Source organism: Perognathus longimembris, chromosome 17 (genome assembly GCF_023159225.1).
Source record: "Perognathus longimembris pacificus isolate PPM17 chromosome 17, ASM2315922v1, whole genome shotgun sequence".
Classification (NCBI taxonomy): Eukaryota; Metazoa; Chordata; class Mammalia; order Rodentia; family Heteromyidae; genus Perognathus; species Perognathus longimembris.
Window position 1 is genome coordinate 33,573,639 of NC_063177.1, and position 24,390 is coordinate 33,598,028.

Here is a 24,390-nt window from a genome sequence, read left to right on the forward strand (position 1 = left end):
GAGTTAAACACAAGAAATGTATTCAATGCCTAACATATGAAACTGTAACCTCTCTGTACATCAGTTTGATAATAAAAATTTGAAAGAAAAAAAGAATGCATTTCTAGATAAGAAAAAAAAATTGAGTTAAACAGAGTTTTACTACATTCCACAATGCAATCTATCTATCTATCATTATGGGAATTAAAGGTAAGCAATTCAAGACATTTTTTTAACTTTATCCAGAAATTTCATAAAATGTGCCTGCTTTAGTCAGATGGCCAGCGCAATTCACAACTCAACTCTAAGTTCAGATAGTTATAAAAGCTAGCTAATAACAAGAACTGACCCAATAGGAGTGGCACAAATGGAACAGAGCAAATGGAACAGAGCACAAAAATCTAACAAGGAAATCGAATTAATAATTTCTCATGTAGATAGATTTGCTCTGATAGTCATATTTGGCTCTTGACCACTGAACCCTCACCTAAAAAAATATATCACTGAGAGTCTTTAAAAAAAGGACAGAGTGAAATGTTCTCAAAATTTATGCAAATGGACAAGTATAGTTGGGTGCACCCGTAATCTCAAAGTTCTGAGGCCAAGGAAAGATTATGAATTTGAGGCCAGCTCAGGTTACAGAGAACTCAAGGCCAGAGTTTACAAATGTACATCAGTATCCCTTTAGAAATAGAAACAGCTATTCTTTTTTCCAATTGACAGTGCTGGGGACTAGACCCAAGCGTCTCAAGCACATTAAGCAAGCTCTCTACATCATTGATCTACATTTCCAGCGTAGCAACTGTCTTTTGAATCAGGAAAGTAATTTTCAAATTTAAAAATCAAACACTAAAGCTTCTGACAAGTTTACAAAAAGTCCCTATTCATAATTTGTTTCACATTATAAAAGACCAATGTCTGTAATATACATATATTAGTATTGTGAGGAAAGAAAATTAGTCCACTGCTTGTGGTCCTATTTCTCTGCCTTAAGCAAAATACATTAAGTCTAACAAAATTGAATACATCTATAAAATAATATAAAACAAACATCACATAAAAGCCGGCATACAATTCAAATAGCACATATATTATGTTGTAACCACATGTGGACACAGGCAAAACTGGATGAAGCAAACCGAGCTGAAAGTTAGAAACCAGCTCTTTCTCACTTCTAAAATCATACAAAGCAGAACAGCTCAGCTAATATAAAATGGAAGATGCTAAAAATAATCTGGAAACAAGACTTAAGTGATTGAAAAGAATACTTTTTCAGTAAGAACTAAATTAAAAGAAGAGCATATTTTTGTGAAGACACACTGAAAACTACATTTAGAAGTCCATTAATGGTGCTAACAGCACAAACTGTTGGGAAGCCACAGAACATCAAGGAAAAAGTAGAGGAGAAAGTGAATGTTGATTCAGCATAAAACTTGGGTAGGACATGGGAAGGTATTTAACTTCTGGAAATTTATATAGTTAGAGGCAAATGAATGCTGCATACCAGAATCAACACAACAATGTACATTTACTTTGTAAAGTATCATGAGTACTGTTTTTTAATTTTTTTTTTTGTGCCAGTCCTGGAACTTCAACTTAGGACCTGGGCCCTGTCCCTGAGCTTCTATGCTCAAGGTTAGCACTGTACCACTTGAACCACAGCTCCACTTCTGGCTTTTTTGATGTTTAATTGGAAATTTGAGTCTGACAAAGACTTTTTTGCCCAGGCTGAGTATATACGATTACAGGCATGAGCCACCAGTGTTTGGCTGCTTATTAAAAAAAAAAAAAAAAAAAAAAAAAGAGCCAATTATTGTAATAAATTCTACAGTCTATCTTGAAAAGTGATAAAAATCTTCAAGTTACTGGTTCAAGGCTGTAACTTTACATGTCAAGAAAACACTATTGGGCTGGGAATATGGCCTAGTGGCAAGAGTGTTTGGCCACCTATACATGAAGCTCTCAGTTAGATTCCCCAGCGCCACATATATGGAAAATGGCCAGAAGGGGCGCTGTGGCTCAGGTGGCAGAGTGCTAGCCCTGAGCGGGAAGAAGCCAGGGATGGTGCTCAGGCCCTGAGTCCAAGGCCCAGGACTGCCCCCCCCACTGACTGCCCCCCCCCCCGACAAAAAAACCAAAATACTATTGTCAAATAGTGTCTCACAAATTAGGAGTAGAGACAAGAATGTCTTTTACTGAATGGTGCTTCTTATAAGTGAAAAGGAACACAGCTTGAAATCGAACCTGCCTGTCTCTGAAGAAAAGTGCATGCAGAGGAAAAGTTGTGAAAATAAGCTTCTCAGTGAACCAAACTCTCATGCAAACTAACCTTTCTCCTTGGATTTTCTTTCTTGTTCTCTGTCCCGACTTTTGCTCCTGTGCTTATATGATTTTCGATCCCGGCTTTTTGACCTTCTTCGATCCCGACTTCGAGATCTATGTTTTCTTTCTGATCTGTCATGACTTCTGCTTCTTCGTCGATCTCTACTTCTTAATAGTTTAAGAAAAAGGAGGGAAACTGTCAGCTGGTGTTATAATGAAAGACTTTAGAAAGTATCTATTATTGAATACTTAACAAGATTATAAACAAAACTTGCACTTAAGCCAAGCACTGGTAGCTCATACCACCCTAGCTACTCAGGAGGTGGCTCAGGTCAGAGGATCACAGTTCAAAGCCACCTTGGGCAGAAAAGTCTGACTCATATCTTCAATTAACCAGCAAAAAGCTGAAAATGGAGCTGGGGCTCAAGTAGAAAAAAAAGCCTTAAGCATAAGCTTAGGGACAGCACCCAGGCCCTGAGTTCAATCCCCAGGACAGGCACACACAAAAAAAAACCACTTTCCTTTAAGTACATACATAAAACTTTCTAACAGATATGTTCTGTTTTTCAGTCAGTCATGGAGCTTGAACTCAGGGCCAGGCACTGTCCCTGAGCTTTTGTTCTGAAGGCTTCCTGACGGTTAACGGGAAATAAAGAGTCTCACAGACTTTCTTGCCAAGGCTGGCTTTAATCCTCAGATCTCAGCCTCTTAAGTAGCTAGGATTTTTGGTATGAACCACTAGCACCTGACTTTTCTAATAAATCATGAAAATTTTAAATTACCGAAACTTTGAATTCAACTCATCTCAAATCATGCTGAGAGTCATTGCTGTGCTAAATCGTTAAGACTCTGATTTTAATTCTAGTTAAAATACTAAAATTGTTTTTCGTTATCATGTCTTCCTAGACCCAGTGAGAAGAGATGCACAGGAGACCAGCTGGTATACTTACTGCCTTAAAACTCAGCTGGGTGCCAGGTGGGTCATGCCTGTAATCCTTTCTACTCTGGAGGCTGAGATCCGAGGTTAGTGTTTCAAAGCCAGCCTAGGCAGACACTTATCTCCAATTAACGACCAGAAAACCAGAAGTGATACTGTGGCTCAAAGTGGAAGAGTACTAGCCTTGAGCAAGAGCTCAGAGACAGCGCCCAGGCCCTTGAGTTCAAGCCCCATGACGGATTAAAAAAAAAAAAAAAGACTGTCTTAAACGTCAATAGATGGGAACTAGGGCAAAGAAGTTGCCCTAAAGAAGAAACCACTCACTGATTTAACTCCTAGTACTTGATGCAGTCTATGACAGGTTAACTTAAAACATTTTTTTTTTTTTTTTGGCCAGTCCTGGGACTTGAACTCATTGCCTGGGCACTCATTTTCCCTGAGCTTCTTTTTTGCTCAAGGCTAGCACTCTACCACTTGAGCCACAGCACCACTTCTCTAGCCTTTTTGTTTATGTGGTATTGAAGAATTAAATCCAGGGCTTCATGCATGCTAGGCAAGTACTCTACCACTACCACTACCACAAAGCTCCAACATTTTGATTTTATGATGGTATAAAAGATGTGTACAGCAAAAATGCAATTCAGAATTTTTTTATTTATTTTTTAATTTTATTCTTTTTTGTTTTTGTTGCCAGTCCTGGGGCGTGGACTCAGGGCCTGAGCACTGTCCCTGGCTTCTTTTTGCTCAAGGTTAGCACTCTACCTTTTGAGCCACAGTGCCACTTCCAGCTTTTTTCTACATATGTGGTACTGAGGAATCCAACCCAGGGTTCGATGTATATGAGGTAAAGCACTTTACCAGTAGGCCATATTCCCAGCCCCAGAATTCTTATCTTTTCCTAGGCTAGCAATGTTATCCTAATTCCGGGCAGCATGCAATCACAAAGTTTAGTAACCAGCATCTTATAATATACTGTGCTGTTCTAACACTGGTGTTTTCAACATATTTTCAAGTCCCAATTTTTATTTATAACAAGGTTATCTAGTATAACCTCAACACAAGTGGAGGAACATCAGTTTTTTTCATCCCATAAAAGGATACCATCAACAATTAGTACTTCTGAGCTAGACACTACTTTGTATGTTTTGTGTACCTGCTTCTCCTTCTTTCCCTACTTCGTGATCTTTTGTGGTCCCGAGATCTGCTGCATCTTCGGTCAGAAGTACGGCTTGAGTGTCTACTTCGTGAACGACTTCTCTTTCTTCTTTCTCTATCACGAGCTCTCTCTTTCTCTCTCTCTTCCTCTTCTCTTCGCCTTTTCCTTTCCCTTTCTTCTCGTTCCCTCTCTCGTTCTTTTTCTCTTTCCTCTCTTTCTTGTTTCTCCTTTTTTAGACGCTCATCTCGATCAGGTTCTTCAGTTCTTTTTCTTAATTTTTCCTGGAAAAAAAAATCAAATTAGATTTTTGTTTTGCTATGGTGCTAGGGATAGGCCCAAGAGCCTCAGGAACATTAGGCAAGCACTATACCACTGAGCTACACTCATGCCCTTCAAATTGGGTTTTTAGATAACTCTAATCTTAAAAGACATTGTTAAACGACCATCATACAGTAAAGCTGCATGTAGACCTAACTTTAGATATCTGGTATACTTATGGGGAATGGAGAAATTCAAATACCATATATATACACTACACAAAGTATCATTACTTGACTAATTCTTTAGGGAAAATTTTCAAAATTTCTGGTAAAAGCGAAGAAAGTAGTGTTTTGATAGTTTGATGAATGGCAACATTTCACCAGAGATCATGACTGGTTTACTTAGTACTAGGGATTAAATCCAGTGCCTTGGCCATGCTAAACAAGCACTCACCACCTAAGCTACATCCCTGACCTATCACCACTTAAATAATAATAAGCATCACCAGAATATCAACAAGGTATTTTTTTCTTCCCATGATCAAATTTTAGCTACACTAAAATACTGCTATTTTAAGTGATAGCTAGTAATAGTTAAAGAGATAGAATTTTTTTTTTTTTGGTCTGTCATAGTGCTTGAACTCAGGGCCTAAGTGCTATCCCTGAGCTTTCTCACTCATGGCTAGTGCTCTAGCACTTGGAGCCACAGTGCCACTTCTGGTTTGCTGGTGGCTAACTGGAGATGAGAGTCTGATGGACTTTCTAACTGGGCTGGCTTCACACCATGATCCTCAGATCTTAGCCTCCTGAGTAGCTAGATGTCCACCCAGCTAGAGTGGGTTTTAGCTAGAGCTAAAATATAGGTTTCTTATAAACTTTTTTTGGTGGTACTAAGGATTAAACCTAAGACAGTGTACTTGCTAGGCAAGAACTCAACCATTTGAACTCTGTTCCCACCCCAAAACTTACTTTTAATTCCTCTACAGTAGCTTTAATTTTGGCATAGCCCATGTGTTGTTTTCCCATCAAATGATCATCTACCCGTGACTGGGCATCTCCTACTATCAAAAAGGCTCCACACACTTCACAGACTTCCATTTGTTTTTCTTGGGCAGCAAAACTTTCAATTGTCTGAAAACACAAGTCAGTTGTTATAAGAATACTTATGGAAGGAACAATAAGCAAAAAAAACAAAACAAAAAAAAAACCCTACAACACATTTAGAACAGATTTGGCAAAAGTAATATTTAGAGCCTATTTCTTTTTTTTTTTTTTGGCCAGTCCTGGGCCTTGGACTCAGGCCCTGAGCACCATCTCTGGCTTCTTCCCGCTCAAGGCTAGCACTCTGCCACCGGAGCCACAGCACCCCTTCTGGCCATTTTCCATATATGTGGTGCTGGGGAATCGAGCAGAGAGCTTCATGTGTAGGAGGCAAGCACTCTTGCCACTAGGCCATATTCCCAGCCCCTAGAGCCTATTTCTAATGAATCTAAAAGCTATAAATTTCCCCCAAAGCTGTAATTTTAGATATCAACTGGTCAACTTTTACAACAGAAGCACGGCAAAAGCAACCAACCTGCACTGCCTCCAAGGAAAATCATTAAACCTATTAGTCAACTTCAATTGTTGAATACTCACACTGCCTTGGAAAATTTCAACTTCCAGAAAGCTATCTCTTTTAGTCTAAATTAATCTCTTCCATAGGCTTAATGTATATGCTGTGTAAATACTAAAACATCATTAATAAAACCCAAACTTAAATATTTATGATTTAAGTGAGCTGGCAAGCCAGCAGTCAAATGGTTTTTGTTTTTTGGTTTTTTTTGCTAGTACTGGGCCTTGGGACTCAGGGCCTAAGAAGCACTGTCCCTGGCTTCTTTTTGCTCAAGACTGGCACTTTACCACTTGATCCACAGTGCCACTTCTGGCCATTCTCTATGTATGTGGTGCTGGGGAATCGAACCCAGGTCTTCATGTATACGAGGCGAGCACATTACCACTAGGCCATACTCCCAGTCCAGTCAAATAGTTTTTATAAATAAATATTTTATTGACCTGGGTGCTGGTAGCTCACACCTGTAATCCTAGTTATTACCCCCAAGGGGCCGAGATCAGCTATTCGAACTTCAAAGCCAATCCAGGCAGAGAAATCCATGAGCGTCTTAACCAAAATAAAGCCCAAAGTAGTGCTGTGGCTAAAGTGGGAGAGAACTAGCCTTGAGCACAAAAGCTCAGGAATAGTGCCCAGGACCTGAGTTCAGGCCCCAGGACTACCCTCCCCCCCCAACCCTCCCTCAAAAAACCTACAGGGAAAGCAATCATAACAATTTACTTTGTATTGTCAGTGATAAGATACTACCTTTTGCTGCTTTTCATCTGTGGTTCCTGGCTCATAACTCTCTCTTATAACTTGTCTTCCTCAAGGCAGGTCACAGAAACTTCTAATCTTCCCTTATCTCCATGTCTTGGAGTTAGATATAAATACTCTGACCTACCTTGTCTGACAGATCAGAAAACCCTTATTTCAGAAGTGCTCTTGTCCTATTGCTGCATATAGGGGCCAAGAAAAATCTCTCCACTGTAAATCTTACATTTCCCTACTCAGTCTATTTGCAAAACATCTATTCTTTCTGTCAAATCACTTATCTGTGTTTCATAATGTGTATGTAGTGAAGACAAAACAAAAAAACAACAACAGCTGAACACATGGTGGGTCCTAGACATGGTGGGTCCTAGAAGGTGGTGCAGCGAAGAGTAGGTAGAAGTTCTGTATCCCTCCTATACATCTCTGTCTGCATCCTTTGTAATACTGGTATACTGGTTTCAAGGTTTGGGGAAGTGGACAGTAAAGTAACTGAACCCCAGGTTAAAGGTTTGTGGGCTGATAACCAGTCAGAAGCATAGGTAAAAGAACCTGGAGCATACGAATGGCATTTAATGATCTGATGTGCGGAGGAACAAAGGACTAAGTCTGGCCTGACATTACTTCAGGTAGAATAAGCGTTAGAATTGAAATAAATAAGAGATATCACAGGCTGTTGTCTGCTGCTGCACAACTGATGGCTTGCTTGCTGGTGGGGTAAAACACTACACTGTCTGGAATCTCAGAAATAATGCTGGGGCTACAGATATAGCTCAGTAGCAAAAGTTTTCTGGCAAACATGAAGCTCTGAGTTTAATATCCAGCACACAAAAAGTAAATAAATATAAATGAAAATATACACACAGGGCTGGGAATATGGCCTAGTGGTAAAGTGCTCGCCTCGTATACATGAAGCCCTGGGTGCGATTCCTCAGCACCACATATATGGAAAACAGCCAGAAGGGGCACTGTGGCTCGGGAAGAAGCCAGGGATGGTGCTCAGGCCCTGAGTCCAAGGCCCAGGACTGGCAATAAATAAATAAATAAATAAGAAAAGGCATTGGGTAGCAAATTTGAATCTCAGTCTGAAACCAAAAATAAATGTTTTGATGACTCATAATTCAGAACAGTAAATCCCAGGTAATTCACAGTAAACAAGCTTAATAGTTTTAAAAGTTTGTTACTTACCGAGGTTGTGGATCTAAGTAATTCTCTTTCTTCTTTTAACTGTTCAACTAATTTCATCATTCCCTGGGCTTCTTCTACCTTTCCTTCAGATCCTAATTCCTCAATCTATGAAAGAATAAAAAAGTTAGACCTCTTTTTCTAATGGAACTGTTTTCCTTCTTTCCTCTCCATTTCATTAGCATTGAGTTTTTTTCTAAAACTTTTTTGGATTTATTCCTGGTGATTTTTTTTTAATAGCTTTCATGGCATGCAACAAAATGATGTACAATTTGGTTAGTGCGGACATACGCATACATCCACAAAATCATCAGCACCATACAGGTAACAAACACATCCACCTTGACAAAAGCTTTCCTCAGCCGGGGCACTCAGGAGACTGAAATCTGAGGACTGAGGTTCAAAGTCAGTCCAGGCAGGAAGTCCATTAACCACCAAAAAACTGGAAATGGTGCTGTGGCTCAGAGGTAGTGATAGCCTTGAGAAAAAAAGCTCAGAGACAGTGCCCAGGCCCTGAGTTCAAGCCCCATCTTTCTCTCTCTCTCTCTCTCACACACACACACACACACACCACCCCCAGTTCTTCCTGCAAACTCAATACCATATACATGCCCAAGAAACCACTAATCTGACTCTATCACTACAGAGTTGAATTTCGTTTGTATTTCCAAAATTTTATTGAGCTGTTCTTTTGGGTCTGGCTTCTTTCAGTCAAATTAATATTCCTCCAGTCACATGTAGATATTTCCTCTTTATTAATACTAACTAGTATTCTTTATCTTCCCCCACCCCCACCAGTCCTGGAACTTAACTCAGGGCCTGGGCGCTATCCCTGAGCCTCTTTGTGATCAAGGCTGGTGCTCTAGTACTTGAGCCACCACTTCCGGCTTTTTTTTTAGTTCATTGGAGATAAGAGTCTCATGGGCTTTTCTACCTGGCTGGCTTCAAACCATGATCTGCAGTCTCAGCCCCTGAACAGATAGGATTATAGCATGAGCCACCAGTACTGGCTAGTATTCCATTTTATAGCTATACTACAACTTATTCATTCATCTATTGCTGGACACCTGAGCTGGACATTATAAATAACCTATAAATGTTGATACACAAGTCACTAAGTAGACATATTTTCATTTTTCTTGGGTACCTAAGAGAGGAATGGCTCATAGTACACTTCTAACCTTTTTGCTGTTGCTGGTACTGAAGATTTAACCCAGAGACACACTCTTACTAGGCCATTTCACTTCAGGATTGCTCTCTACCATTTGAGTCATGCCTCCATTTCTGGCTTGTTGCTGGTTATTTGGAGGTAAGAGTCACTGGTTTGTCTGCCCAGGCCGGCTTCGAACTGGGAACCTCAGAGCTCAGTCTTCTGGGTAGATAGGATTAGAGGTATGAGTCACCAGCACTGGCTAACTTCATTTCTGCGGGCTGTTTTTATTTTTTTTTTTTTAGGAGGGGACAGGAAAGAAAGGGGTATAAGGAAAGGGTATCCTAGGATTGAGTACAGGGCCTAGGTGTTGTTCCTGAGGTTTTTGTTTGTTTTTGCCAGTTCTGGGGCTTGAACTCAGGGCCTGAGCACTGTTCCTGACTTCATTTTGCTCAAGGCTAGCTAGCACTCTACTACTTGAGCCACAGCACCACTTATGGCTTTTTCTATATATGTGGTGCTGAATAATCAAACCCAGGGCATCATGTATGCGAGGCAGGTATTCTACCACTAGGCCATATTCCCAGGCCCCTTCTGAAAGAAGCCAGACCCAAAAGAACAGCTCAATAAAATTTTGGAAATAAAAACAAAATTCAGGGGCTGGGGATATGGCCTAGTGGCAAGAGTGCCTGCCTCATATACATGAGGCCCTGGGTTCGATTCCCCAGCACCACATATACAGAAAATGGCCAGAAGTGGCGCTTTGGCTCAAGTGGCAGAGTGCTAGCCTTGAGCAAAAAGAAGCCAGGGACAGTGCTCAGGCCCTGAGTCCAAGCCCCAGGACTGGCCAAAAAAAACCAAAAACAAACAAACAAAATTCAACTCTGTAGTGACAGAGTCAGATTAGTGGTTTCTTGGGCATGTATATAGTATTGAGTTTGCAGGAAGAACTGGGGGTGGTGTGCATGTGCGTGTGTGTGTGTGTGTGTGTGTGTGTGAGAGAGAGAGAGAGAGAGAGAGAGAGAGAGAGAGAGAGAGAGAGAGAGAGAGATGGGGCTGTCTCTGAGCTTTTTTTCTCAAGGCTATCACTACCTCTGAGCCACAGCACCCTTTGCTCAAGGGTAACACTGTGATAGTGGTTAGAAGTAACAATTTAAGGTTCCTGCCCAGGTTGGTTCCAAACCATCATCTTCCAATCGCAGCATCCTGCATAGCTAGACTACAAGCCACTGGCGCCAACCTGGAATTTCTACCTTTTAAGACATAGATAAACTCTTTCCCAAAGTGCTAAACTGTTTTTACATCCCCACCAACAGAGCTGGTGAATCCTTGTCAACACTTTGTATGACCAGTCTTTTTCATTCGAGTCATTCAAACAGATGTGATTATTACATTGTGGGGATTTTGTTGTTTTTTGAGACAAGTCTTACTACTTAGCCCCAATTGGTCATGAACTCTTCATCCTCCTGTATTAACCTTCTCATTGCTGAGATTACAATCATGTACTACCTTGCCTAGCCTGCATTATGGTTTTAATTTGTACTTACCTAAATGACTACTAATGTTGAATCTTTTCAATTTAATTATTAGGAAAGTGTCTTTCTCAATTATTTTTTCATATTAATGCACATAATCCTCACCTGCTGTAGAAGCACATCAATTTTGTCTGTTAGAACCTGAATTTTTTCTTCATTTTTGCCTGTTGGACCAGCAGCCTGAAAAAAGTAAGATGCATTATATTACCAACAAGTAAAAAGCAAAGATAACATTCAAACTCTGATAAAAGTGTAGCTCAGCAGCAAAGCACTTGCCCAGCACATATAAGGCTTTGGGTTCAATGCCAAGGACTAAAATAAAAGTTGTGAAGCCAAGCACCAGTGGCTCACACCTGTAATCCTAACTACTCAGGAGGAAGTTGAGATCTGATGATCATAGTTCAAAGCCAGACTGGGGAAGAAAGTGAGACTCTTTATTTCCAATAAACTACTCAGAAATGGCTATGTGGCTCAAGTGGTAAGAGTGCTAGCTGTGAGCACAGAGAGGTGCTAAGGGACAGAGCCCAGGCTAGGCCCAGGTGGTCCAGCCCCAGGACCAGATTAAAAAAAGGCTTTTGAGACAGGGCCTGGCTGTGTAGCCCAGAGTAGCCTCAAACTCAAGATTTTCCTGCCTCAGCCACCTGACTTTGCTGAGATCGTAGTATTCTTTGTTACACCCAACAATATTTTTATTTGTAAGTTCAGATGTAGCTCAGACCAGTCATTGTGGCACTCAGGATTAGAAGGCAGGAGGATCTTGAGTTCTAGGCCAGTTCTCATTACCTAGTAAGACATGGTCTAATGGCCGCACAGCAGAAAGAAAGCCCGAAGTGGCTGTGGCTCAAGAGGTAGAGTGCTAGCCTTGAGCAAAAAGAAGCCAAGGACAGTGCTCAGGCCCTGAGGCCAAGCCCTAGGACTGGCAAGAAACAAGACAAGACAAAACAAAACAATGGTAGTAAGAAAAAAAAAAAAAAAAAGGCTGTTCTCAGTTACTTATCTTGTCAGTTACTTATATCTGAGAAAAAGCTTATGATTAGCAAAATCAACGTATTTTTACTAATGAAGACTCCAGACTCTAAAAGGGCTAGGGGATGTAGACTACCTCCCTCGCAAGCACAGAGCCTTGAATTCAAACCCTAGTACCCCTAAAAATTAATTAAACACATAGATGCGAGGCTGGGGATATGGCCAAGTGGCAAGAGTGCTTGTCTCGTATACATGAGGCCCTGGGTTCAATTCCCCAGCACCACATATGCAGAAAATGGCCAGAAGTTGCGCTGTGGCTCAAGTGGCAGAGTACTAGTCTTGAGCAAAAAGAAGTCAGGGACAGTGCTCAGGCCCTGAGTCTAAGCCCCAGGACTGCCCCCCCGAAAAAAAATAAAAAATAAACACATAGATGCATCTGAGACCTGACATCACCCAGGAAAGAAACTATAAGCACACAATTTTCTCCAGCTCTCCATTTCCATTAATTCTGCAGTTACCAGACTGTTTAAGCTAAGAACTAAGCAAGATGTGAATTTCTCTGTTCCTTGGTCACCAATTCCAAGCCGTGAAGTCCTGTTGCCTCTACAGTCTTAATCCAAACTGACATTTCTTGTCTGGACCACTATGAAAGTTTCCAAATATCTGGACTTGATTCTTTTGGTTTTTTTGGCCAGTCCTGGAGCTTGGACTCAGAGGCCTGAGCACTGTTCCTGGCTTCTTTTTGCTTAAGGCTAGCTACTCTGCCACTTGAGCCACAGCGCCACTTCTGGCCTTTTCTATATATGTGGTGCTGAGGATTCAAACCCAGGGCCTCATGTATACAAGGCAAGCACTCTTGCCACTAGGCCATATTCCCAGCCACTGGACTTGATTCTTTCAGTGAATCCTTCAAAAGTACTCACCATTCTGCAACTGGAGCCAGCTTTCAAGAAATTGTTACTAGGATGAAGACAACAAGGACAAACTACCTGTGTTGTTTTCCTTGCTAATAGTGCCAAGATGGTTGGGAATGCAGTTGAGTGGGAGAATGCTTGCCTTTGACAGAATTCTTGCCTAGAATGCACACCTAAGTTTGATCCCCAGCACAGTAGAAGGGAATGGGGAAGGGAGGAGGGGAAGAGAGGGACCAGACTAGGAGGAAAGAAAAAAAGGGGGGGGGGTAGCTCCAAAAAAGGCAACTTTCAAACATTAGGTCTCTAGATAGTCAGAGAACAATGACTGTATTCATTTCATACTTACTCCAGAGGATTGCTGGTTTTGAGATAATGCCAAACGAGCATGGCCTCGCCTGATTCTACGCTCTACCTCTGCAAGTAAGCTCTGTAAGTATCGCAAAAAATCTCTCTCGTAGCCAACTTTCATAAAACGAGAACTCTTCTCATACCTGATAAAAACAAAATAAACCGTTATTCAATACAAGTCATATATTCTATATTCACTTAAGAACTTTGTATTTAGGATGAAGAGTAACCAGATATATATGAAGTAAATTTCTGGTTGTCTCTCATGCTGTCAAAGAGCAAAAAAAGAGCACAACTTACTGTTTTCGTAGATTTTCATCATGTATTTTTTCACATGGACCTAAGAGAGAAAAAAATGTTTATTTGACATTTAACAAACCTTCCTCGTCATATACCTAACAGCTTCCTACCTCTAAAACAGCCAATTCCAGCCTTACACACCCAAATTTATAAATTTTATGACTATTTTGCTTTTTTAGCTAACCAACCTTTTTTTTTTTTTTTTTAAATGTTGGTCCTGGGGCTTGACCTCAGGGTCTAGGCACTGCCCCTGTGCTTTTGTGCTCAAGGTTAACACTCTACCACTTAAGCTACAGCTCTACTTCCAGGAGGAGGGGTGGCTAATTGGTGATGAGTCTCATGGACTTTCCTACCTGGGCTTGCTTTGAACCACAATCCTCAGATCTCAGCCTCCTTGAGTGGTTAGGATTACAGGTGTGAGCCACTGGTGGGCAACTTAGCTTACAAATCTTATATGTCAAATATTTAGGATAAACAAACCTTTAGTATTTATTTCTTGACCACACAAATAGTATTCTCTGTAGAACCAAACAAAAGGTTCATAAGAAATATGGTTGATAAGAGTTCTCTTCAATTTTTTGTTTTCCATCTATCTATTTCCACTTGTTTCTCAAACATCTGAACTCAGCCAATGAAAACGCTCTCAATACTAATTTACCTTGAGTCTTAAAATACAGCAGAGGCCGGGGAGCAGGTGGCTCATGCCTGTAATCCTAGCTACTCAGGAGGCTGAGATCCGAGGATTGCAGTTCAAAACCAACCCTGGGCAGGAAAGTCCGTAAAACTTTTATCTCCAATAAAACTACTAAAAATTAGAAAAAAAAAACCCACAGCAGATTAATTAGTTCGATTACATTAGCCTTTTGTCTTATTTCAATCTAGGATGTTAAGGCTAGACATGGTGGCTCAAGCCTGTAACCCCTGCTACTAACTAGGGACATGGAGATGATAGTTGTACAGAGCCAGCCTGGGCAAAAAGTTAGCAAGACCTCCAGCTTAACCAAAAATTAAAAATCACAGGGCATGCAAAGCACCATTACTGCTTATTCTACTATACACTGCCTTTCTCTTGGTTTTGTTACCTAATCTATCATGTTGAATGTTTTCTTGCAATGTCTGAATAGTATTCTTGGCAAGTGACTGATTTTTTTTAAGTTAATTTAAAATATGGGTGGAAGTTGGTTTAGCTAGACCATGTTTGTCATTAAGACACTCAGACTTTCTTTTAGGAGATTCTCAGAGTACATACTTTAAAAGATCACTTCTCTGAAAGAGTTAACTTTCCCAAGAAAAGACTCCTTTCCCTTCTGTCTGAGGACAAGTATCTAGCTGTATCCTTCTGGAAATAGGGCAGGAAAATCCTACTTATTAAGGACTTGTTTAATCGCTTACAATCTCATTTTTCTCATTACTGACCTGGGCTGTTTGGAATTTCAAGAAGATCTTGACTCTTCCAGTCCTAATGTGCTCCTTGATACTCTAAGGCAAACACTATGATGTATCTAGAATACAAGTTATATACCATACTCGAGGGAACAAAAGTCAACTGTGTTCTGTATTTTTTGTCTTAGATGACTAGCGTCAAGTTCAATTCTTCCAGAAAATATCCCTCTATCCTCCTGGAGTGTTGGGGTAGGAAAGGTAGGATTAACAGGTATAAGGGACCACCTACACTCTCTACTGGGGAGCAATTTTGTCCCCAGAGGACATTTAGAATTATCTGAAGACAAATTTGGTTATCCTGAGGAGTGTTACTGGCATATAATGGGTACAAGCTAGGGATGCTGCTAAACTGCTACAATGCACGGGACAGTTAGTAAAAATTACTTCAAATGTCAGCATTGTCAGGGTTGAAAATCTCTGAACTAAGTGAAGGAAGGGGTGACACAGTCCAAAAAGAAATGTACTCTTGGGCTGGGAATGTGGCTTGCCTAGCACGCATGATGTCCTGGGTTTGATTCCTCAGTACCACATAAACAGAAAATGCCAGAAGTGGCGCTGTGCTGTGGCTCAAGAGGTAGAGCGCTAGCCTTGAGCACAGAGAGGCTCAGGGACAGTAGCCAGGCCCTGAGTTCAAGCCTTAGGATCAACCAAAAAAAAAAAGTACTCTTTACCCGACTTACGTACCTGTAACCCCTTTGTACATCTCCTTTATAACCATTTTTTTTTGTTTTTTTGGCCAGTCCTGGGGCTTGGACTCAGGGCCTGAGCACTGTCCTTGGCTTCTTTTTGCTCAAGGCTAGCACTCTGCCACTTGAGCCACAGCGCCACTTCTGGCCATTTTCTGTATATGTGGTGCTGGGGAATTGAACCCAGGGCCTCACATATCCGAGGCAAGCACTCTTGCCACTAGGCCATGTCCCCAGCCCTCCCTTATAACCATTTTAAAAAAATGTTTTAGAAGGAAGAAAGAAAATCCCTGAACTAAGCTAGTGCTGCTGGCTTACACCTATAATAAATCCTAGCTACTCAAGAGGCAGAGATCTGAGGATCACAGTTCAAAGCCAGCCTGGGCAAGAAAGTCTTTGAAACTCTTATCTCCAATTAAAAACAGGACACAGAAATGGAGCTGTGGTGGCTCTAAGTGGTAGAGCACAAAAACTCAAGGACAGCACCCAGGCTCTGAGTTAAAGACCCATAACGGACCAAAAAAAGAAAAGAAAAAAAGTTATTTTCACATTAGTGGGCTTTTAGGAAGAAGTAGAAATAGACGTGTGTTTAGGCTACCATTAGATTGATTATAATTAACACATTCAAGTACTTCAAGAAATTAGTTATCAGCATATCCTAGCTCCTCCTGTCTCAGCCTCAAGCTGAGATTAGTTGTGTACCACTCAGCCAAACCAAGAAACATTAAATCACCCATTGCATAAAAGTTACAAAGAAAATTCACTTACCAAGATCAGAACGAGTGTTTGTGAACAATTCCGCAGGACAAAAACCACAGAGATAATATTTACAAACCTAGTGGATGGAAAAAAGATACTTAACTCTTAAAAATTGCTACTTCAAAATTATATTAGAAAAGGGTACCCAAACTATTATCTCTTGACATAGTCATATTACAATCAAATATAAGAACAATCTCATCTGTTGAACCTTATAATCTTCCATGTTTCTAAATTTCAAGAAAGAAAAGATACACAAGACTGACAGAATTACTGTCTACTTTTTAATTGTTTCCTGGCCCTATATTAGCAACAGTAAATATAGGGAGATTTCTCAGAATAAAGAGAAATTTTTATATTAAAAAAAAAACCTACACTACTGCTGGGCACTGGTGGCTCATGTCTATAATCCTAGTTACTCAGAAGTCTGAGTGAGATCTGAGGACTGTAGTTCAAAGCCAGCTCAAAGACTCTTATCTCCAATTAACTACAAAAAGCTGGAAGGTGAGCTTGAGCACGGAAGTTCAGGGACAGCACCCGGGCCCCAAATTTAAGCACTGAGAGCAATGAGCGCGCAAACACACACACACTCTATAAAATAAACTCTGCACTAGAGCTGGGACATAACTAAAGTGGCAGAGCAGTTGTCTAGCAAATTCAAGACCTTGGGTTCAACCCCAATACTGCAATGTATATATATGTATAAATGTAATTTCTTCAAAACACCCAGTTCTTTTGCTGTTATTTAGGTATTTATTTCAATGCATGTACACAATGTATTTTCTCTTCATTCTAGGTTGTTTGTTTTGCCAGTCCTGGGGCTTAGACTCAGGGCCTGAGCACTGTCCCTGGCTTCTTTTTGCTCAAGGCTAACACTCTACCTCTTGAGCCTTCCAGCCTTTTCTGTTTATGTGGTTGCTGACGAATTGAACCTAGGGCTTCGTGCCTATTAGGCAAGCACTCTACCACTAAGCCACATTCCTAGCCCCTCAATCTAGGTTTTCCTTGTTATTAATTTTTATTTGTTGATCATGGGGCTTGAACTCTGGGCCTAGGTCCTGTCCCTGAGCTCTTCAGCTAAAGACTGGCTCTCTGCCACTTAAGCCACAGTATCACTTCCGGTTTTCTGGTTGTTAATTGGAAGTAAGAGTCTCATGGACTTTCTTGCCCAGGCTGGCTTTGAACCTCGACCCTAGGATCTCAACCTCCTGAGTAGCTAGGATTACAGGCAAGGGTCAGTGGTGCGGGCTTCCTTGTAGGTTTTTAATACTGCTGTATCTTATATCTAATTCTGTAATATTACAAATGAAATTATATTAATAAATTCCAAAATACATCACAAAAAAGTTCACTGTCACTGTGGGGATTATCAAAGCAAAACTATGACATATGAAGCCAGATGTCAATGACTCATACTAATCAGGAGGGTGAGATCTGAGGATCACTTTTCTCTAGGGAAAAAAGTCCCAGATCTCATCTCCACAATAAGAAACCAGCCAAACTGGAGGCATGGCTCAGTGACAGCATGAGCCAATTTGGCAAGCAAATAAAGTAAACACAAGGCTCTGAATTCAAATCCCCAGTGCTGGCAAAAATAAAACAAAACCAAAAAAACCTATGGCATATGAAATAATAATGAGAAGGCTGTGGATATGGCTCAGTAAGTAGAATATTTGCACAGCATATACAAGGTTTTAGATTCTATATCCAACACCACAAAAATTACAGCAAGGTTTTTTTCCTCCTAGATACTTAGAATTGAATGCTAAATATGAATTTGCTTCAAAGGCTTTATTCACTCAAAGCTATGTGGTACCTTAAGCCATGTCCAGAAGATTAAAGTTGCAATGCATATCTAAAGATTCATACCATCTGGATACTGGTGGCTCATGTCTATAATGCTAGCTACTCAGGTGGCTAAGACATGAGGATCAAGGTTCAAAGCCAGCCCAGGGCAGACAAATCTCAATACTCTATCTCCAATTAACAAGCAAAAAAAAAAAGCTGAAACTGGAGTGTATAGCTTAAGTGGTGGAATGCCAACCATGCCTTCAAGATGGGAAGGAGAGAGGTTTGACTTGAAAATTTCATTTTATAATATATGTTATCTTTAGGGGAGGGGGGAAAAGAGGAGAGGAAAGGGAGGAAAAAGATTTTACTTGAAATTTTTATTTTATAATTTTTTAAAATATTATCGTTAAGTAGTTTTAGAAAGGGGTTTGATGGCCCAGCACTCATGGCCCAAGCCTATAATGCTACTCAGGAGGCTGAGATCTGAGGATTGAGGTTCAAAGCCAGCCTGGGTAGGAAAATGCTCCTGACTTTCATCTTCAACCACCAAAAAGCCAGAAGTCAAGTGGCTGAATAGAGCACCAGCCTTGAACAACAAAAAAGGGGAGGGTTAAATAATGCCAAGTTTCTGTCATTTTAAAATGAAATTGTTACCAGGCATTAGGTGACTCATGCCTATAATCCTAGCTACTCGGGAGGCTGAGATCTGAGGATCGTGGTTCAAAGCCAGCACAAACAGTAAGGTCCCCACAAGACTCATCTCCAATTAGCCACTCAAAAGCAAAGCGATGGGGCTGGGAATACGACCTAGTGGTAGAGTACTTGCCTCGTATATATGAAGCTCTGGGTTCGATTCCTCAGCACCATATATAGAAAAAGCCAGAAGTGGTGCTGTGGCTCAAGTGGTAGAGTGCTAGCCTTGAGCAAAAAGAAGACAGGGACAGTGCTCAGGCCCCAAGTTCAAGCCCCAGGACTGGCAACAAAATAAAACAAAGTGGCATGGTGGCTCAAATGGTACAGTGCTAGACTTGAGCACAAAGAGGCTCAGTGACAACAACCCCCAGGCCCTGAGTTCAAGCCCCACAACCACACCACCACCACCAATAAAAAGAAATTGTCAAGAGGGGCTAGCATACATAAAGCCTTGGATTCGATTCCCCGGTTCCACACAGAAAAAGCCAGAAGTGGAACTGTGGCTCAAAGTGGTACAGTGCTAGCCTGGAGCAAAAAAGAAGCTCAGGGACAGTGCTCAGGCCCTGAATCCAAGCCCCAGGACTGGCAAACAAAAAACAAAACAAAAAAGAAACTTTCAAGAAATGAATAAATCTAGCATTATAGTGATGAGTAAATGATATTGAAAACAAAATACTACAAGACTGAGGGAAAAATCTAGTAGCATCTACCCAAACATAAAATTAGCATTTCTTTTACTTAGCCATTATCTTTCCCAGTACCCATAGTACAAGTGGCTCAGAAACACACATACACACCTGTGCTCTCACACACACTTTAGTTGTTAATGCAAAAGAATTAAGACATAATCTATATACCTATCAGGAAACAAATAAGGTAGATCCATATGTATCAACAAGACAGTCTAGAAACAAACCAGTATTTTAAATTATTGGGGGAGGGGGGCTTGGCAATAACAGGGAGGGGAAGAAAACAACCTTACAATTTACTTCTGTACTAAATTTAAGTATTGTTGTAGTAAGCAAATCTACTCTGTTAAAAAACAAAACTTGCCAGGCGCCTCTAGCTACTCAGGAGGCTGAAATCTGAGGATTGAGATTTGAAGTCAGTCTGGGCAAGAAGGTTGGGTATCTCCAATTAACCACCTAAGAACTGGAAGTGGTGCTGTGGTTCAAAGTGGCAGAACACTACCAGTGAGCAAAAAAATTTAGGGACAGTGTCCAGGCCCTGATTAAAGCCCCATGACCGCCAACAACAACAATAAAAAAAAAATCTTAATTCAAAATACAGAAGACACAAAAATAAAAAAATTGCTAAATACTTCCATGGAATCAATCTTTAAATGAGACATTATTTAGGCTAAAAAAGACAGAAGTGGAACTGTGTTAAATTCAATTATCTGGGCAAATGTAAATTGACACTTTAACAAAAATAGTTGTCCATTCCACACACTTTAAACATTATCACTAATTCAGGTCGTCAATTTTTTCCAATCAGAAAAAGCATACCAACATCTTAATGATTTTTAAAAAATTCTTTGTCATAAGTATTCAAAGGGCCTTGGTGTGAAAAGCCCTCGACTATCCCAATCTGAGTTAGGTGCCCCTCTTGTGGGCTCTCAACACCCAAGAGCTTGTAAAATGTATTTAGTCCTTTTTTTTTTTTTTCCTGTCAAGGGACAGGGATTGGGAGCTGTCCCAGATCTTTTTGCTCAAGGCTAGCACTCTACCACTTTGAGCCACAACTCCACAGGCAGTTTTGGGGTGGTTAACTGGAGATAAGAGTCTCAAGGACTTTTCTGCCTGAGCTGGCTCTGAACTGGCATGAGCCACCAACACACAGTTCTTTCATAATTTTTCTTTGGCCAGTCATGGGGCTTAGACTTGGGGTCTGCGCTCCTTCTGCTCAAGGCTAATGCTCTACCACTTTGAGCAACAGTGCCACTTCCTTTGTAACTTAGCCATACTAATGGCTGTCTCTCCAAGGCTAAGTGCTGCATCTACACTAGACTAAACGAATACTGGAGTTTATCCACCTAGGTTGCCTTTTCTCATGGTGGGGGGGATTTCAAGAGTCTAATCACATACCATATAGGAGGCATATAGCATATATTCATATACATTTTCCCTAATGCAACCACTCAGGAAATGTGACCATAGTATTCTAGTTACTTTTTTTTTTTTTTTGTCCAGTCCTGGGGCTTAGACTCAGGGCCTGAACACTTTCCCTGGCTTCTTTTTGCTCAAGGCCAGCACTCTGCACTTGAGCCACAGTGCCACTTCTGGCCATCTTCTGTATATGTGGTGCTGGGGAATTGAACCCAGGCCTCATGTATATGAGGCAAGTACTCTTGCCACTAGGCCATATCCCCAGCCCTCTAGTTACATTTTTTTAGTCATTACATTTTAGAGATACCTAATGACATTTAGGGTTAAAATGACTCAAATGCTTCAACATAGTGAAAATAATGCTTTGGCTATGTGTTAACACTGATTTGGATAAGGGTATATATACATTTAACATTCTGAATCCTTTTCTTCTGGCAGTACTGAAATTTCAACTCAAGGCTTCACACTTGCTAAGCAGGTACTTTACTGCTGAGCTATGCCTCCAGGGCTGGTTATTTTTCTTGCTATTTATTTTTGAGATAGGGTCTCACTTTCCACTTAGGTGCAATCTATTTTTTAGGCTGTCACTAGAATTTTGTTGTTCTTTTTGGGTGTCACTAAGTAGCTCAGGATGGCCTGAAACTGTACATCACCTTCTTCAGCTTCCTAACTACTTAGATTACAGGGAGAAATCACCATCCCTGGTTTAATATACTATTGCTTCTTTCTTTTGGCATTTTCTTATCCCTGTTTGAAAGAATCAAAACAAAATGACTCTGCTCAACTTAAATGGCTTTTCCCATCTAGTGCAAGTGTGGCAAAGAAAAATTCCCAGATAGATTAAAAGTCAAAAGTATATTATACAAACGACTCAGAAATGGTATCAAGCTCTTCTCTTAGAAATGCTAAATGACTTAAAATAGAATAAAGTGCAACCTGTTGTTAAAGGCATAACATTTACATATGATCAAGTTAAAAATCAATAAAATGCACTAAAACAAAAAGGCAAGGGATAACAAGTATGAAAAACATACTCACTACCTTACATATGTAACTGTAACCCCTCTATACATCACCTTGACAATAAAATTAAATTTTTTAAAAAAGCAAGACAAGGAGGCAGAGAAAGGCAATCATTTTTTCTCTTTAACGCAAAATACTCAAACATCCTATTTGTATATCAGCTGACCTGTTAAGTTTTCTGCCTTAGGCTGAAAAGTTATTAAATGATGAAAAAAAAGCTACTAAATTGTATGGGGAGGCTGAGGATGATGGTTCACAGCCAACTTAGGCAGGAAAGTCCATGAGATTCTAATCACCAATTAATCATCTAGAAACCGGAAGTGGAGCATTGGCTCAAAGTCGTAGAGAGCTAGTCTTCAGCAAAAAAGCTCAGAGTACGTGAGTGCCCAGGACTGACCAAAACAATACAGCACTTCTTCTTGGTGAGAGTCTTACCTCTAACCATAAAAAAAAAAACTAAAAATAAACCTGAAGTAGAGACCTGTGGCTAAAGTTGTAAAGTGCTAGCCTTAAGCATAAAAGCCCAGACTTAAGTTCAAGCCCCAGGCCAGGAGCACGCTTGAAATCAATCACAAATATGTGAGTGAATTTGACAAATATCTTGCAAATCAAATCCTATTGTAGAATACTCCACATTACTCTTTAATTAGATAGCACACACCTCAATACTTCAGCCAAACACGTATTTTTTTTAATGTAAAGGGCTCATTGATAGCACCAACTATTTTCCTGCATTGCCAAAGATAAATTTTATTCCATCCAAAGACTTTTAAAGTAGCAAGCGCCTAATCTTACTTTAATAATGCCTGCATGTTAGCTGGACCTGGAGGCACACATCTATAATTCCAGCACTAAGGAGATCTCTCGAGTTTCTAGGCCAGCATGGACTTCACAGTAGTTTCAGGCTACCCTAGGTTCACAGAGTGACACGTGCCAAAAAAACAAACAAGTCTGAGGGAGTGGCTAGAAGTGGTTGACTGCCAGCCTTACAAGCTGATGAAAATCTTGAGTTCAAACCCCAAGGCTGGAAAATTTAAAAAAAAAGCGGCCTGTTGAAATATTTCTTCATATTCAAGTCAGCAACTGCTTTAGAATTGTTTGATTTTATGTGCGAAGTAAAACTAAAGCTCTACAACTCTCTAAAATAAACGTCACACTGTATATTCAAAACTGGGCAAAACATATCAGAAGCACACTAAGTGTATTTACAAGGAGTCAGCTCCAAGGCACTGTGGAAAGTGAGCAGGATTCCTAAGATGGAAGTTTAGTTTCACTAATTTCTTGCGAAGAGACATGGGTTAAACGCCCCCAAGCCTAACATATGAATTCGGGGGGGCGGGAGGGCTTGTAATTTGCTCTTCCATATCGGGGCAAGAGGGTCGATTGAACTGAGGTGGAAGAAAAAGCCTTTCAACCTCTTTGAGGGTCTTAGAACGACTGTCAAACGTTTGTTTGATCAACCCTATCAAGTTACCTCTTGTAAACTGTTAATACCCCCCTCTCCCGAAACTCCGAAATTAAACCATTCTTGAATCAGAGATGGCCACGGTTCTTTCCCCCCACTAAGCCTGGTCGGCTATCCGACTGGATAACGACGCTGAACCCACATAACGGACTGAAGACGGCGCCCTTCTTTCTTCTATTCCGTGAGGCGAAAGCGATCGCCAAATGCGCCCAACAACCTTCCTTAACCGCGTCGCCGCGCCCCGCCTCACCCAGGTGCTTTTCAACCCGGCGACGGGCCGGGGCAGGACTTCCTCGACGGAGCAACAACAGCACAACACGCCGGGCCTGGACCCCCGGGAAACCCGCCTCCCCGGACCACGGGTTCAGACGCCGCGGCGTGTCGCGGCGAGGCCCCGGCCGCCCGCCCCGCCCCGCCCCGGCCCGGCCCGCGCCGCTCCCCTCCCCGCCCCCACGGCGCCCGGGCGCAGGCCCCAGGCCCGCGGGACTTACGCTCTCATGGTCCCACCGCACGTTGCTGCGCTTCTCATCCGGGGCAAGGTTTCGGTCCCGGCCCATTAACTCATCCAACAACTGCGCGGCCGAAATCATGGTGCTTCTCTCGGGCGGCTGTCCCCACCAGCCCTGGCACCGGTCCACGTAAACGCTGGCGACACGGTCACCAGCCTCCTCGCCTCACTCTCGGGCCTAAACACCTCCTCCGCCGAGGAGCCGAGAAGACAAAATGGCCGCCGCGCGGGCGCCTTCCCAGCGTGCCGTGCGCCCGCGGGGACACGCCCAGGCCCGGGTGGCTCCCGTGGTCCGGGCGGCTCGGGCTGCGCGGGGGCGGGGCCGGCGTAGGGTGGTGGTGGGAGGGTGTCGGCGTGGGCTCCGCCCCCAGCTCGGAAGGCGTCGCCGGAGCCTCAGCCCGCAGCACCACTCCGGCGCCCAGTAACACTGTCTGGACGTCTCGGACACCGCCCCAGACATGGACAAAAGGCACGTGGTGCCCACGCTGCCGTCTTCCGGC

At 41.6% G+C, this 24,390-nt stretch overlaps 1 protein-coding gene across 6 annotated transcripts in view; it reads right to left on the reverse strand.

Moving 5' to 3' along the window:
• Luc7l3 (LUC7 like 3 pre-mRNA splicing factor) overlaps window positions 1–24,133 on the reverse strand; it is a 28,404-nt gene extending 4,271 nt beyond the window's left edge. For 3 of the 6 annotated variants that reach the window (XM_048366835.1, XM_048366836.1, XM_048366838.1), the window contains exons 1-9: window positions 23,874–24,119; window positions 16,312–16,378; window positions 13,415–13,454; window positions 13,113–13,257; window positions 10,992–11,066; window positions 8,205–8,309; window positions 5,624–5,785; window positions 4,392–4,675; window positions 2,309–2,469 (exon numbers count right to left, since the gene is read on the reverse strand). In XM_048366835.1, coding sequence (XP_048222792.1) covers window positions 2,309–2,469; window positions 4,392–4,675; window positions 5,624–5,785; window positions 8,205–8,309; window positions 10,992–11,066; window positions 13,113–13,257; window positions 13,415–13,454; window positions 16,312–16,378; window positions 23,874–23,972 — 1,138 coding nt within the window. In that variant the 5' untranslated portion in view covers window positions 23,973–24,119. Of the gene's footprint in view, window positions 1–2,308; window positions 2,470–4,391; window positions 4,676–5,623; window positions 5,786–8,204; window positions 8,310–10,991; window positions 11,067–13,112; window positions 13,258–13,414; window positions 13,455–16,311; window positions 16,379–23,873 lie in introns of all 6 variants that reach the window. The other 3 variants (XM_048366834.1, XM_048366832.1, XM_048366833.1) reach the window with 2 other exon arrangements.
• Between the last annotated feature and the right edge of the window lie 257 nt (window positions 24,134–24,390).